Source organism: Macaca nemestrina, chromosome 18, assembly GCF_043159975.1.
Source record: "Macaca nemestrina isolate mMacNem1 chromosome 18, mMacNem.hap1, whole genome shotgun sequence".
Lineage (NCBI taxonomy): Eukaryota > Metazoa > Chordata > Mammalia > Primates > Cercopithecidae > Macaca > Macaca nemestrina.
This window is the reverse complement of record NC_092142.1, coordinates 18,286,267-18,302,280: the sequence shown is the minus strand read 5'-3', so window position 1 is coordinate 18,302,280 and position 16,014 is coordinate 18,286,267. Positions and strand designations below refer to the sequence as shown.

Here is a 16,014-nt window from a genome sequence, read left to right as displayed (position 1 = left end):
TGGTGGGCTGAAAGCCAACTTTAAACTTCTCCTCAGTCCTTTTCTCTATTTTCAGATTTTCTACAAAGAACATGTTTTATCTCTGGGATCTACCTTACGGTATTGTGTGCATGTGTGCATGTATATTTGTGCAAATTGGAATTTTTTGGGAAGGGAGGGGAAATTTAACAACGTACTTTTAAAAGATCATATAATACAGCAGTCTTAGGAATCTACTCAACAGAAATAATTTTTACATGAGTAATGTACATGAGGGCAAAAATCAAAGATGTATGTCTGCAAGGATATACAACGTTTAATATTGGCACCATCAGGGGGCTGGAACTGGGAGAACGGGGCTTTCACTTTCTACTTTACACCCTTGGATTATTTATATATTTTATCCAAGTTTACTATAAAATGTTTTAAGATGCAATACAATTGTAAAATTATTGAATTCAAGTTTTTAAGTTGTTTTTCTATCACTCTAGTGTTCACATTGACACACCAAAATAATTTAAAATTATGATTAACCCAAATACTTACTACTTAGTGAGGATGTTGTAGCACTCTCATGTAAAACTACTGGGAGTCTGAATCTGGCTCTCAAAAGCCTTAAAATGTTCAGAACCTTTGCTGTAATCCCACTTCTAGGTCTCTGTTTCCTTTTTTGTTTTATTTTTTGTTTTTGTTCTTTTTAGACAGAGTTTCACTCTGTCACACAGGCTGGAGTGCAACGGGGAGATCTTGGCTCACTGGAACCTCTTCCTCCCGGGTTCCAGCGATTCTCCTGCCTCAGCCTCCCAAGTAGATGGGATTACAGGTACACACACCACCACGCCCAGCTGAGACTGGGTTTCGCTGTGTTGGCCAGGCTGATCTCAAATTCCTGACCTCAAATGATCCTCCCACCTCGTCCTCTCAAAGTGCTGGGATTATAGGCGTGAGCCACCGCGCCTGACCTAGGTCTGTTTCTAAGGAGAAAAAATGTTGACAAAGATTTATAGATGTGCCCGTTATTTATTACTGGGAAAGTTTGGAAACAAAATGTTAAGCAACAATTGAATATCAAAACATTATGTCCGAGTGCAGTGGCTCACGCCTGTAATCCCAACACTTTGAGAGGCTGAGGCGAGAGGATCACTTGAGCCCAGGAGTTTAAGACCAACCTGGGCAACATGGTGAGATCCTATCTCTACAGAAAACTTTAAAAATTGGTCAGGCATGGTGGTGTGTGCCTGTGATCCCACCTACTTGTGAGGCTAAAAGGATCACTTGAGCCCAGGAGGCTGAGGCTGCACTGAACCATGATCACACCACTGCATTCCAGCCTGGGCGATAGAGTGAGACTCTGGCTCAAAAAAAAAAAAGAAAAAAAGAAAAAGATCTAACTGTATGATATTATGTAGCCCATTGAAATGTTTGTAAAAGCTTTTAATAACAGGAGAAAACACTATCTTTAGATTCTTCAAGAAAACACATATGGCCGGGCGCGGTGGCTCACGCCTGTAATCTCAGCACTTTGGGAGGCTGAGGCGGGCAGATTACGAGGTCAGGAGATCGAGACCACGGTGAAACCCCATCTCTACTAAAAACACAAAAAATTAGCTGGGCGCAGTGGTGGGTGCCTGTAGTCCCAGCTTCTCGGGAGGCTGAGGCAGCAGAATGGCATGAACCCGGGAGGTGGAGGTTGCAGTGAGCCGAGATCGCACCTCTACACTCTAGCCTGGGCCACAGAGCGAGACTCCGTCTCAAAAAAAAAAAAGAAAAAGGAAAAAGAAAACACGTATTAAGTGAAAAAGAAATGAGAATACCAAAGTTCTTTCCTTCTTTCTCCGTCCTACTTCCCTCCCTCTGTACTTTCTATCTTAAAAGGAATTTTGCCAAGATTAACAGGGGTGCCCATAAATGGTGCTTTTTAACTTTTTGTCTCTGTTGCTTTTGCTGTTCTCTGTATTTGCTATAAAAAACAAGTATTTTTATAATGGCAAAACAAAATTTAGAAAACAAAAATGCATACTATTCCCTAATTCCATCCCCCTACCCACCAGATTATCCATTAAAAATAAAAAAAAACAGTTTCCGCCAGGCACGGTGGCTCACGCCTGTAATCCCAGACTTTGGGAGGCCAAAGTGGAAGGATCACTTGAGGTCAGCCGTTCCAGACTAGCCCAGCCAACAGGGCAAAACCCCATCTCTACTAAAAGTACAAAAATTAGCTGGGCATGGTGGCGCACACCTGTAGTCCCAGATAGTTGGGAAGCTGAGGCAGGAGAATCACTTGAACCCAGGTTGCAGTGAGCCGAGATCACACCACTGCACTCCAGCCTGGGCAATAGAGTGAGACTCCATCTCAAAAACAAAACGAAACAAAACACGCACACGGCCGGGCACAGTGGCTCACATCTGTAATCCCAGCACTTTGGGAGGCTGATGCAGGCAGACCACCTGAGGTCAGGAGTTTGAGACCAGCCTGACCAACATGGAGAAACCCCGTCTCTACTAAAAATACAAAATTAGCCGGGTGTAGTGGTGCATGCCTATAATCCCAGCTACTCAGGAGCCTGAGGCAGGAGAATTGCTTGAACCTGGGAGGCGTAGGTTGCAGTCAGCCGATATCGCACCATTGCACTCCAGCCTGGGTGACGAGCAAGACTTCATCTCAAAAAAAAAAAAAACCCACACACAAAACCCAGTTTCCAAAATTTCAGGGAGACTGATATGAGTAATAATACTATTCTGGTCTCCTGTTTAGCCAGTTCTGCATGAATTAAACTCTTTCTCTGTTGCAATTCATCTGTCCTGATGAATGGACTGTATCCAGGCAGCAGGCAAAATGAACCAGTTGGGAAATTACACACATACACCCTCCTTGGCTTCAACAGAGCCAAGGAGCTTTAAAAGCACTCATCTGAGGACTACATTCAACACTTCTTTCTTCTCTGTCATTTTAGGAAAAGGCAAAGAGCAACTTTACAAACTGTTAGAGTTTTCCATCATCACTTGACTGCTGACAAGAAGCCTCTTTGAATTCCAGTATACACGATCACATTTTCAAACCTTCAAGACACCATTTAATCAGGAGTTCTAAGGCACGTTTGTTAGCGAGAGCTGCACTTTAAAAATTATACAGACATCACCTGAGGTTATTAAAGTTATCAAAACATATAAAAACCTTCAAGTAAGAGGTATGCGTGTTAGCAGCATTTAACTAAAATTCAGTTAGCATATTTCAATATCACTTTTATAATAGGGAAAAAAAGGCGTACATTTTTGTTCATCACACACACACACACAAATAGAAAACTTGAATATCATCAAGCCTGGTCACAGTGAAAATGTTATATATATTAATATAAAGGCACTGGGCAGAAATGTTTATAATTACAATTTGTTTTTTTTCTTTTCACCTATCTTTTTTTTTTTTTTTTTTTTTTTTAAGATAGGGTCTCCCTCTGTCACCCAGGCTGGAGTACAGTGGCACGATCTCGCTCACTGCAGCCTCCACCTCCCAGGTTCAAGTGATTCTCATGCCTCAGCCTCCCAAGTAGCTAGGATTACAGGCACACGCCACCACGCCTGGCTAATTTTTGTACTTTTAGTAGAGACGGGGTCTTACCACATTGACCAGGCTGGGTCTCAAACTTCTGACTTCAAGTGATCTGTCTGCCTTGGCCTCCCAAAGTGCTGGGATTACAGGCATGAGTCACTGTGCCCCGCAGAATGTATGTTTTTAAGTGAGACTGGAGTGAATCTTTGATTACTCAAAATTCCATGACACCAGTTATTAGATTTAGACAAGATCAGGTGTGTTCAGGGTGGTATGGCCGTAGTTATTAGATTTAGAAACCCATAAACCTTAACAAGTCAGGAAAAGACAGAAAAGCTCATTGGTCTCCCAGTTACAAAAATATCCCACTTTCAATAATACCTTTGTGGAAAAGCAAGAAAATGGCTGTAGGAAAGGGACGAGAAGACATCATTGCTCCTCTGAGTAAGGAGTCAGTCATGTTTGAGTAGTGGAGTGGAGATGGTGGGGAGAATTATTGTTAACAGCAACAGCTTTCTAAAACCTGCACCCAACTTTAAATTCCAGGCTACTCCCCAGGAAACGTGTGGAGCCAGTGAAAGGAAGAAAAACAATGAAAGGAAGGCTTGAAAAGTTCATTACAAAACTACAGTGCTTTGAAAAATATTTCAAAGATATTAAAATGAAAACTGATTACATGAAACAATAACTTAAACTTCTGTTTTTCTGTTAAAAGGTTCACACCTATCCATTTTGGGTAAGCTTACAATGAGGTATTTATTGCATATGGTTTTTGCCATAACGGAAATCTTAAGAGATATTCTACGTTTGTTTTTTTTTTTAGACAGAGTTTTGCTCTTGTTGCCCAGGCTGGAGTGCAACAGTGCAATCTCGGCTCACTGCAAACTCTGCCTCCTGGGTTCAAGCAATTCTCCTGCCTCAGCCTCCCGAGTAGCTGACATTATAGGCATGTGCCACCATGCCCGGCTAATTTTGTATTTTAGTGGAGATGGGATTTCTCCATGTTGGTCAGACTGGTCTTAAACTCCCCACCTCAGGTGATCTGCCCGCCTCGGCCTCCCAAAGTGCTGGGATAACAGGCGTGAGCCACTGCGCCCAGCCACATGTTTTGTGAAATAAAGGCACGTGCATTAAAAATTGTAAGCACAGGAAAACAAACAACCCTTAAAAATGTGGATATGTGTGTTTAAGAAACCAGCCTCCAATTCTGTTTGTTATATATTCATGGGCGGTCTGATTGACAGGCTGAGCTTGAGTCCACATCCCAAAACACTTGTGCACATAAACTCGTGGCTCAAATACTACACTACCGTCCCCGCTCTTTCACTCTTGTAAAAGCTCAAACGGCTTGTTGGTTTTTGGTAGAGTCGTCACAGAGTGGCCGGTCCGCAGGCAAAGGCTTGGGTTTCCCCTGCTTTTCTAAGTCACTAAAGCCCTAATTAAGGGCTGGGTTAGGTAAACACAGCTGCACGTATGGAAAAGCCTAAACTCCAGAAAAATATATTTTTAAATGTCCACTCAAAACCCAGGTAGACTCTGTAGGCTCAGCAGAATCACTAGGTCAGCTTAGAAGCAACAGGCAGCGCCATCTTCATGCTCAGTCTAGTTAGTTCCTCGTGTCCCTTTGGGCTTCTGTTAGTTTCTGGATTAGGTAGCGCTTGTCACGACTTTCCTAAAAAATAATAGGTTCACATGTGCATTTAATATATTTGGAAACAAATACCATCATTACCTACCAGACTGAGGGCTGAGGATTCCAACCACTGGACTATTGTAATGACCTCTCATCTAGTCTGTCATTGTGTCCACGCCACAGCCCCTTGTCCACAAAGCAGCTGATCCTTTTTAAAAAAAAAAATGCACAGTACAACCGGATGTGGTGGCTAATGCCTGTAATCCCAGCACTTTGGGAGGCCGAGGCAGATGGATCACCTGAGGTCGGAAGTTCAGACCAGCCTGACCAACATGGTGAGACCCCATCTCTACTAAAAATACAAAAATTAGGCCGGGCAAGGTGGCTTACGCCTGTAATCCCAGCACTTTGAGAGGCCGAGGCAGGTGGAGCACCTGAGGTCAGAAGTTTGAGACCACCCTGACCAATGTGGTGAAACCCCATCTCTACTAAAAATACAAAAATTAGGCTGAGCAAGGTGGCTCACGCCTGTAATCCCAGCACTTTGGAAGGTTGAGGCAGGTGGATCACCTGAGGTCAGGAGTTCGAGACCAACCTGGCCAACATGGTGAAACCCCAAAACCCCGTCTCTACTAAAAATACAAAACATTAGCCGGATATGGTGGCGGGTGCCTATAATCCCAGCTACTTGGGAGGCTGAGGCAGGAGAATTGCTTGAACCCGGGAGGCGGAGGTTGCAGTGAGCAGAGGTCGCGCCACTGCCCTCCAACCTGGGCAATAAAAGCGAAATTGTCTCAAAAAAAGAAAAAAAAATTAGCCAGGCAAGGTGGCGCACACCTAGCTAGTAATCCCAGCTACTCGGGAGGCTAAGCAGGAGACTTGCTTGAACCCGCGAGGTGGAGGTTGCAGTGAACTGAGATCACACCACTGCACTCCAGCCTGGGCGACAGAGTGAGACCCTGTCTCAAAGGAAAAAAAAAAGACTGGCCATCACGGTGAAACCCCTTCTCTACTAAAAATACAGAAGTTAGCTGGTTGTGATGGTGGGTGCCTATAATCCCAGCTACTTGGGAGGCTGAGGCAGGAGAATCGATTGAACCCGGGAGGTGGAGTTTGCAGTGAGCAGAGATTGCAGCACTGCACTCCAGACTGGATGACAGAGCAAGACTCTGTCTCCAAAAAAAAAAAAAAATGCACGGTAGACTCCTACTTAACACCCTTCAGTGGCTTCCCATCCCACTCAGAATAAAACTCTGTTTTAACAGAGCCCTCGAGGCACTGTGACTCGATGACTCTGGCTGCTATTACAATATCACCTTGCCTCTTCCCATCACTCACCACCCTGTGGCCACACCACCCCCTCCCTCCTGTTCCCCAGAAGTGCCCGGCTCATTTCCTCACTGTGCTCTTTCCCTCTTACTCTCATCCTTAAATAGGACCTCTGATAATGGGCTCCTCTCTCTATTATTCAAGTCTCAGCTGGGTCCAGCTATATAATGGTTTCACCATTATAGGCTCATGCCTATAATCCCAGCACTTTGGGGGACTGAGAGGGGATAATCACTTGAGCCCAGGAGTTCAAACCAGCCTGTGCAACATAAGGAGACCTCATGTCTTTAAAAAATTAAAAAATTAGCCAGGCATGGTGATGTATGCCTATAGTCCCAGCTACTTGAGAGGCTAAGGTGGGAGGATGACTTGAGCCCAAGAATTTGAGGCTGCTGCGAGCTATGACCATGCCATTGCACCCCAGTCTGGGCAAGAGAGTGAGACCCCATCCTAAATTAAAAAAAAAAAAAAAATCACCTCCTCAAAGAAGCCTTCTACAGCCGCATCTGCAGTAACAGATAGCCCACTCGTCACTCTACCTTGTTTTTATTATCTTCAGAGAAGCTATAATTAATCAGCATTTATCTTATTAACTACCCAGCAGTTTTGTTTTTTTGTTTTGTTTTGTTTTGGTTTTGGTTTTGGTTTTGGTTTTTTGAGACGGAGTCTCACTCTGTCGCCCAGGCTGGAGTGCAGTGGCCGGATCTCAGCTCACTGTAAGCTCTGCCTCCCAGGTTTACGCCATTCTCCTGCCTCAGCCTCCCCAGTAGCTGGGACTACAGGTGCCCGCCACCTCACCCGGCTAGTTTTTTGTATTTTTTAGTAGAGATGGGGTTTTACCGTGTTAGCCAGGATGGTCTCGATCTCCTGACCTCGTGATCTGCCCATCTCGGCTTCCCAAAGTGCTGGGATTACAGGCTTGAGCCACCGCGCCTGGCCTTACCCAGCAGTTTTATCTCTTGTTCACCAAAGTGTCCCAGCCCAGCACAGTACAAGGCACAGAGTAGGTACTTAATACACATCTTTTTTTATTTTTATTTTTGAGATGGAGTCTCACACTGTCGCCCAGGCTGGAGTGCAGTAGCACAATCTCAGCTCACTGCAACCTCCACCTCCTGAGTTCAAGGGATTCTCCTGCCTCAGCCTCCCAAGTAGCTGGGATTACAGGTGCCCACCACCACGCCCAACTAATTTTTGTATTTTTAATAGAGACAGGGTTTCACCATGTTGGCCAGGCTGATCTTGAACTCCTGAGCTCAAGTAATCTGCCTGCCTTGGCCTCCCAAAGTGCTGGGATTACAGGCATGAGCCACTGTACCCCCGTTAATACACATCTTGAAGGAATAGATGAATCAGTGAATTAATGAAGCTGGACGGGGCCAGGCCTGAAGGCAGAGTTTTGGGGAGGTGGTGGTGAGAGAAGGCTGCAGTAATTTCACTCCCTCCCAGGAATACCCCACTTTCCTTGTGGTGTCCTGGGTAAATGTCCCCAGTCATGACCCTCTGGGGCTGTGCTTCCTTACCAGGGATAGCTGCTCTCGGAGCTGGATGACCACCCGTTTGTGTGCTCCAGCTAAGGCAATGAAGTAAAACATGATGAGGCTGCAACACAAGACAGACAGGTCACTAGGGAGTCTGGATAATCTGAAGGCCACTAGAAAAACAACCCAACGTATTTTTCCTTGAAACAGTTTTACTTTTGTTAGAAAAGAAGGCTGGGCACGATGGCTCATTTTCATATTCCCAGTGCTTTGCCCAGGCAGAAGGATCACTGAAGGCCAGGAGTTTGAGACCAGCCCAGGCAACATAGTGAGAGCCCCATCTCTAGAAAAATAAAATATGGCCGGGCGCGGTGGCTCATGCCTGTAATCCCAGCACTTTAGGAGGCCGAGGAAGGCAGATCACCTGAGGTCAGGAGTTTGAAATCAGCCTGACCAACATGGTGAAACCCCGTCTCTAATAAAAATACAAAAATTAGCTGGGAGTGGTGGTGGGCACCTAGAATCCCAGCTACTCAGGAGGCTGAGACAGGAGAATCGCTTGAACCCAAGAGGCAGAGGTTGCAGTGAGCTGAGATCGCGCCACTGCACTACAGCCTGGGCAACAGAGCAAGCCTCTGTCTAAAAAAAAAAAAAAGAAAGAAAATGTAAAATTAGCCAGGCATGGTGGCGTGAGCCTGTAGTCCTCAGCTGCTCAGGAAGCTGAGGCAGGAGGATTTGAGCCCAGAAGTTCAAGGCTGCAGTGAGTTATGATCGCACTACCATACTCCAGACTGGGCAACAGAGCCAGACCCTGCTCTACAAAAAATAAAGAAAACCCTCATCTCTTCCAAGCAGAGGGTATAAGAAACAGCTACTGAAGTTTTTATTTGGCAGTGGCAGCAGAATCTGATTTATGCCTTGCTTTTTAATTTTAATATTAAAATTTGCTGATGTTCCCCTTGTACATACAGAATGACAGAAAGAGAGAATGACAGAAAGAGAGAATGACATGGTTGAGAAAGTCAGCCGGGCATGTAATTAACATGTGGATGATCACTGTGGAGACGCTCTAGCCCATTTCCTCATTTGTAAAATAGGGAAAACATAATAAAACCCAGTGATTTCCAGCTTTGGATAAAATCATTTTTATTTATTTTATTTATTTATTTTTGAGACAGAGTTTCACTCTTATTGCCCAGGCTTGAGTGCAATGGCGTGATCTCAGCTCACTGCAACCTCTGCCTCTCAGGTTCAAGTGATTCTCCTGCCTCAGCCTCCCAAGTAGCTAGAATTACATGCCTGGCTAATTTTATGTATTTTTTACTAAAGATGGTGTTTCACCATGTTGGTCAGGCTGGTCTCGAACTCCTGGCCTCAAGTGATCTGCCCGCCTCAGCCTCCCAAAGTGTTGGGATTACAGGCCTGAGCCACCGCGCCTGGCCTGTTATGCCCATTTTAGAGACAGGAAAGTGCAGTTCAAAGAAGCTCAATAACTTGTCAAGTCTAGAGTGACCCCCACCCCCTGCCATTTCCCAATGGGAGGAGCCCACATGCCTCAGTGGGTCCCGGTGGTTCTCACTCACCAAATAATCATGAAGAAAGGAACTGCAAAGGCTTCGGAAGTGACGCCGTGGATGAAGGACTGCAGCGAGCTGGGGAAGGTGCTCACCGTCTTGGGGATGACCTCCCAGGTGGTGTTGAAGTTGGTGAACGGCCCACAGGCTTTCGAGGAAGGGATGCTGCCAGGACACAGACCAACAGGCTCAGAAGGAGCGTGTAGCACAGGCTGAGTGTCCCGCCTCCGCACGCCCAGAATGTTTTGTTAACAGTGGCCTGCAAGGAGCCACCTGACCTCCTGGGCCTTCTGGAATGTTTGGGTCGAAAATGCTTACCCCGGCTGGGCACGGTGGCTCATGAATGTCATCCCAGCACTTTGGGAGGCTGAGGAAGGTGGATCACCTGAGGTCAGGAATTCGAGACCCAGCTAACCAAAATGGTGAAACCCCATCTCTACTAAATATACAAAAATTAGCCGGGCATGGTGGTGCATGCCCACCCAGCTACTTGGGAGGCCGAGACAGGAGAATCACCTGAACCTGAGAGGCGGAGGTTGCAGTGAGCAGAGATTGAACCACTGCACGCCAGCCTGGGCAACAAGAGCAAAACTCCATCTCAAAAAAAAAAAAAGAAAAAGAAAGAAAGAAAGAAAGAAAAGAAAACAAAAGAAAAGAAAAGAGAAAGAAAGAAAGTGCTTACCCTGAAATTTCATCAAGTCTCTAGACCTAACTTCCAGTTTACAGGAAATTCAGGAGAGAGAGCAAGTTAAATGACAGTGTAAGAAAATAACAAGACAAATCAAAAATGTGGGCATTCTACTCTCCGGTCTCTTAATTGAGAAGTGAGGAAACTGGCCTGGACTCTTCAGAGAATCAGGAATTAAAAGAGACTAAGGAGGGAGAGCATTAGGAAAAATAGCTAATGCATGCTGGGCTTAATACCTAGGTGACGGGGATAGGTATAGCAAACCACCATGGCACACATTTACCTTGGTAAAAAACCTTCATGTCCTGCACATGTACCCCAGAACTTTAAATTTAAATTTAAAAAAAGAGAGACTAAGGAGATAGAACAAACAGAAGCAATGGGTCAAACTTGGAAGATCACTATTTTAAAAACAAATCTCTAATCCCAGCACTTTGGGAGCCCAAGGCGGATGTATCACCTGAGGTCAGGAAATGGAGGCCAGCCTGGCCAATGTGGCGAAGCCACGTCTCTACTAAAAATACAATAACTAGCCTGGCATGGTGGCGGGTGCCTGTAATCCCAGCTACAAGGGAGGCTGAAGCACAAGAGTTGCTTGAACCTGAGAGGTGGAGATTGCAGTGAGCTGAGATCGGGCCACTGTACTCCAGCCTGGGTGACAGAGCAAGAGCGAGACACCATCTCAGGAAAAAAAAACAAAAAAACTATACTAAAGACTATTGAGGGACAATTGGAGAAATTTAAAATGGCAGAAATATGATATTAGTATTAATCTTCTTAAGTGTGATATATTATTGTGGAAACACATAAAGAGGAGTCCCTTAGTCTAGGAGCTGAAGTACTTAGCAATGAAATATTATGAGGTCTATAAGTTAATTTCAAATTATTTCCTATCCAAAAAAAAAGTATGCATAGAGAAAACAAATCCAGTTGGCCCCCCACATCCAAAGGTTCTGCATCATCAAATTCAACCAACCTCAGATAAAAATATTTGAAAAATAGGCCGGGTGCGGTGGCTCAAGCCTGTAATCCCAGCACTTTGGGAGGCCGAGACGGGCGGATCACGAGGTCAGGAGATCGAGACCATCCTGGCTAACACAGTGAAACCCCGTCTCTACTAAAAATACAAAAACTTAGCCGGGCGCGGTGGCGGGCGCCTGTAGTCCCAACTACTCGGGAGGCTGAGGCAGGAGAATGGCGTGAACCCGGGAGGCGGAGCTTGCAGTGAGCTGAGATCCGGCCACTGCACTCCAGCCTGGGTGACAGAGCGAGACTCCGTCTCAAAAAAAAAAAAAAAAAAAAAAATTTGAAAAATAAAAAACAACAATACAGCCAGGCATAGTGGCTTGTGCCTATAATCCTGGCACTTTGGGAGGCCAAGGCAGATGGATCACTTGAGGTCGGGAGTTTTGAGACCAGCCTGGCCAATATGGCGAAACCCTGTCTCTACTAAAAATATAAAAATTAACCAGGCATGGTGGGGGCACGTACCTGTAATCCCAGCTACTCCAGAGGCTGAGGCATAAGAATCACTTGAACCCCGGAGGCAGAGGTTGCAGTGAGCCAAGATGGCAACACTGCACTCCAGCCTCGGCAACAGAGCCAGACTCCCTCTCAAAAAAAAAACCAAAAAAACAAAAAACAAAGCAAATACCATGCTTTTTTTTAAATTTTTTTCTGAGACAGAGTTTCACTCTTGTTGCTCAGGCTGGAGTGCAATCCTGCAATCTCGGCTCACTGCAACCTCTGCCTCCCGGGTTCAAGTGATTCTCATGCCTCAGCCTCTGGAGTAGCTGGGATTACAGGCGCCCACCACCACGCCCAGCTAATTTTGAATTTTTAGCAGAGACAGGGTTCTCCATGTTGGTCAGGCCGGTCTCGAACTCCTGACCTCAGGTGATCCGCCTGCCTCAGCCTCCCAAAGTGCTGGGATTACAGGTGTGAGCCACCATGCCCGGCCTACCATGCCATTTTATAGCAAGGACTTGAGCATCTGAAGATTTTAATGTGGTTGGGGGGAAGATCATGGAATCGATGCCTGAAAGATACTGAGGGAGACTGCATAGTAAAATGTTAACAGTTGGGACATCCAATTGAAGGGCATATAAGTTTTACTGCTGCTAGTTTTTCAACTTTTCTGTGGATTTCAAATTTTTCAAAATGAAAAGGAGAGAAAAAAATAAAATAAAATTACAATAGGAAAGCACTAACATTAAGACCTGGAAAGAACTGACTAAATTCACATCACAAAGGTCTGTGTATAAGACTTTCCATTGCAGCCCTTTATGTAGGGATAAAAATAAATTCCTGGAAACAACCTAAATGTTGTTTAAGGAAATGGATGAACAATTTATGGGCCATTCATATGATGGAATACTAACGAACCATTGAGAGAAAAAGAGAGAAAAAGTGGCCAGTCACGGTGGCTTACGCCTGTAACCCCAGCACTTTGAGAGGTGGAGGTGGGAGGATCACTTGGGCTCAGGAGTTCAAGACCAGCCTGGGCAACATAGCAAGATAGCATCTTAAAAAAAAAAAAAAAAAAGACAGAAAAGACACAAATGTGAGGAGAGGACCATCACTCAGAGGAAAATTAAGTACTTGAGAAGGAATGAGAAAATGAATTTTCACCATTTTTGTATATCTTTTTAATTTTGTGCTATGTGAATGCATTTCCTATTTTAAAAAATCAAGCCGGGCACGGTGGCTCACATCTGTAATCCCAGCACTTTGGGAGACCGAGGCAGGCGGATCCCCTGAGGTCAGGAGTTCGATACGAGCCTGACCAACATGGAGAAACCCCATCTCTACTAAAAATACAAAATTAGCTGGGTGTGGTGGCACATGCATGTAATCCTAGCAACTCGGGAGGCTGAGGCAGAAGAATCCCTTGAACCCGAGAGGCAGAGGTTGCGGTGAGCAGAGCTCACACCACTGCACTTCAGTCTGGGCAACAAGAGCGAAACCCCATCTCAAAAAAAAAAAAAAAGACAGAAAAAAAAAATCAAAGCTAAAAATATTTTTTAAAGAAGAGTTTTGTATGTCCATGGACATGAGAAAGGATATAATATAAAACTAAGTGGAAAAAAAAGGAAAACAAAAAAAAAAGAAAAAATATTAAATGAAAAAATAAGTTACCAAACAGGATTATACTATTATCTCATTTTTTTCTGAAAAAATAAATAATTGCTTTTCATAAATAATTTCCAGAAATATTCATAAGAAAATGTCATTACGTCACCTATGGAGAGTGAAAATAAGAGGTGAAGTTAAGGAGCAATTTTTTTCTCTTCAATTTACACCCTTCGGTACTGCTTGAATTTTTTATATAACATACATTACCATAACAATAAAAAGCAACAAAACACATACAGAATCAAATTGTTAAAAAAGAGCCACCTGGCCGGGCGCGGTGGCTCAAGCCTGTAATCCCAGCACTTTGGGAGGCCGAGACGGGCGGATCACGAGGTCAGGAGATCGAGACCATCCTGGCTAACACGGTGAAACCCCGTCTCTACTAAAAAATACAAAAAACTAGCCGGGCGCGGTGGCGGGCGCCTGTAGTCCCAACTACTCGGGAGGCTGAGGCAGGAGAATGGCGTGAACCCGGGAGGCGGAGCTTGCAGTGAGCTGAGATCCGGCCACTGCACTCCAGCCTGGGTGGCAGAGCGAGACTCCGTCTCAAAAAAAAAAAAAAAAAAAAAAAAGAGCCACCAAGCACAGTGGCTCACGCCTGTAATCCCAGCACTTTGGGAGGCCGACATGCGCAGATCACTTGAGATAAGGAGTTCAAGACCAGCCTGGCCAACGTGGTGATACCCCGTCTCTACTAAAAATACAAAAATTAGCTGGGTGTAGTGGCAGGCGCCTGTAATCCCAGCTAGTTGGGAGGCTGAGGCAGTAGAATTGCTTCAACCTGGGAGGCAGAGGTTGCAGGAAGCCAAGATCACAGCACTGTACTCTATCCTGGGCAACAGAGTAAGACTGCATCTCATAAAAAAAAGAACAAAATCTGAGAGAGGGACTCAAAGTTCCAGGCTTTTCCTTTTTTGTTTGTCTGTTTATTTGCTTGTTTTTTGTTTTTAATTTGAGACGAGGTCTTGCTATGTTGCCAGGGCTGGTCTTGAACTCCTTGGCTCAAGCGATCCCCCTGCCCCACCTTGGCCTCCCAAAGTGCTGGATTACAGGTGTGAGCCACCGCACCTGTCCAGGCTTTTAATTTAAAGATGAAGAAACAAAATTCGGCCTGGTGTGGTGGCTCATGCCTGTAATCCCAATACTTTAGAAGGCCGAAGCAAAAGGATCAATTGAGCTCAGGAGTCTGAGATCAGCGTGGGCAACATAGTGAGGCCTCGTCTCTACAGAAAAATAATAAAATTTAAATAATTAGCCAGGTGTGGTGGTGCGCACCTGTAGTCTCAGCTACTCAGGAGGCTGAGGCAAGAAGATCGCTTGAGCCTTGGAAGTCTTGACAGCCTGTGTGTGTAGAACACCATGAGAAAAGCCAATAAAGCCACGGTGGCTCACACCTGTAATCCCAGCACTTTGGGAGGCCAAGGCGGGCAGATCACCCGAGGTCAGGAGTTCAGACCAGCCTGGCCAACATGGCGAAACCCTGTCTCTACTAAAAATATAAAAATCAGCCAGGCATAGTGGCACACACCTGTAGTCCCAGCTACTCAGGAGGCTGTTTGAACCTGGGGAGATGGAGATTGTAGTCCCAGCTACTTGGAAGAATCATTTGAACCTGGGAGATGGAGGTTGCAGTGAACCAAGATTGCGCCACCGCACTCCAGCCTGGGTGACAGAGCAAGACTCTGTCTCAAAAAAAAAAAAAAAAAAAAAAAAAAAAAGTGATGTGATGGATCCTTTTACATAAAAGAGGAACAGATCAAGAAGCAATGAAATGTTCTAGAAAACAACGTCGCATTTACCGTGATATGCTGATTGTCAGAGGTATGATTGCCAAACACAGCCCGATCAACAACACCAACAGGAAGAAGAAATTAGAATTGGATGCTCTGAACGGCCTGGGGGAGGGTCTGCAGGTATAAAGCAGACTCCACTACAAGGAGAAAAACAAAGAAAAATTAAGATCAATAAGTACAGCTTCTATAAGGATAAATAAGCTCATTCCTGCATTACAGTGGGAATGTTAATCACTCTAACCTTTCCAGAGGGTAGTCCAGCAATACAGATCAAAATGAAAAAGGTTTCATCCAGACTCCAAACTTTGGGGAATTCATGCTGATGAAATAGAAGGAGAAATGGGCCAAAACACAGCTATGTGGATGTTTTGTTTGTTTGTTTCTTTGAGACGGAGTCTCGCTCTAGCGCCCAGGCTGGAGTGCAGTGGCGCGATCTCGGCTCACTGCAAGCTCCGCCTCCCGGGTTCACGCCACTCTCCTGCCTCAGCCTCCCGAGTAGCTGGGACCACAGGCTCCCGCCACCATGCTCGGCTAATTTTTTGTATTTTTAGTAGAGACGGGGGTTTCACCGTGTTAGCCAGGATGGTCTTGATCTCCTGACCTCGTGATCTGCCCGTCTCGGCCTCCCAAAGTGCTGGGATTACAGGCTTGAGCCACCGCGCCCGGCCAACAAAACAATTCTTAACAAAACTCTCAAAATTATAAAAACACAAAAATTCATCAAGAGTAGGCTGGGCACGGTGGCTCACGCCTGTAATCCCAGCATTTTGGGAGGCCAAGGCGGTTGGATCACGAGGTCAGGAGTTCAAGACCAGCCTGGCCAAAATGGTGAAACCCCATCTCTACTAAAAA

The 16,014-nt window shown here is 45.2% G+C and overlaps 1 protein-coding gene across 5 annotated transcripts in view; it reads right to left on the bottom strand.

The window, feature by feature from the left end:
• Positions 1 to 5,013: 5,013 nt before the first annotated feature.
• The window catches only part of LOC105464537 (transmembrane channel like 7), a 68,911-nt gene continuing 57,910 nt past the window's right edge, over positions 5,014 to 16,014 (bottom strand). For 4 of the 5 annotated variants that reach the window (XM_071084187.1, XM_071084185.1, XM_071084188.1 and 1 more), the window contains 5 exons: positions 15,404 to 15,481; positions 15,169 to 15,299; positions 9,556 to 9,711; positions 8,015 to 8,093; positions 5,014 to 5,201 (listed from right to left, as the gene is read on the bottom strand). In XM_071084187.1, the coding sequence (XP_070940288.1) occupies positions 5,136 to 5,201; positions 8,015 to 8,093; positions 9,556 to 9,711; positions 15,169 to 15,299; positions 15,404 to 15,481 (510 nt within the window). In that variant the 3' untranslated portion in view covers positions 5,014 to 5,135. The remainder of the gene's footprint in view (positions 5,202 to 8,014; positions 8,094 to 9,555; positions 9,712 to 15,168; positions 15,300 to 15,403; positions 15,482 to 16,014) is intronic. The other variant, XM_071084186.1, reaches the window with a different exon arrangement.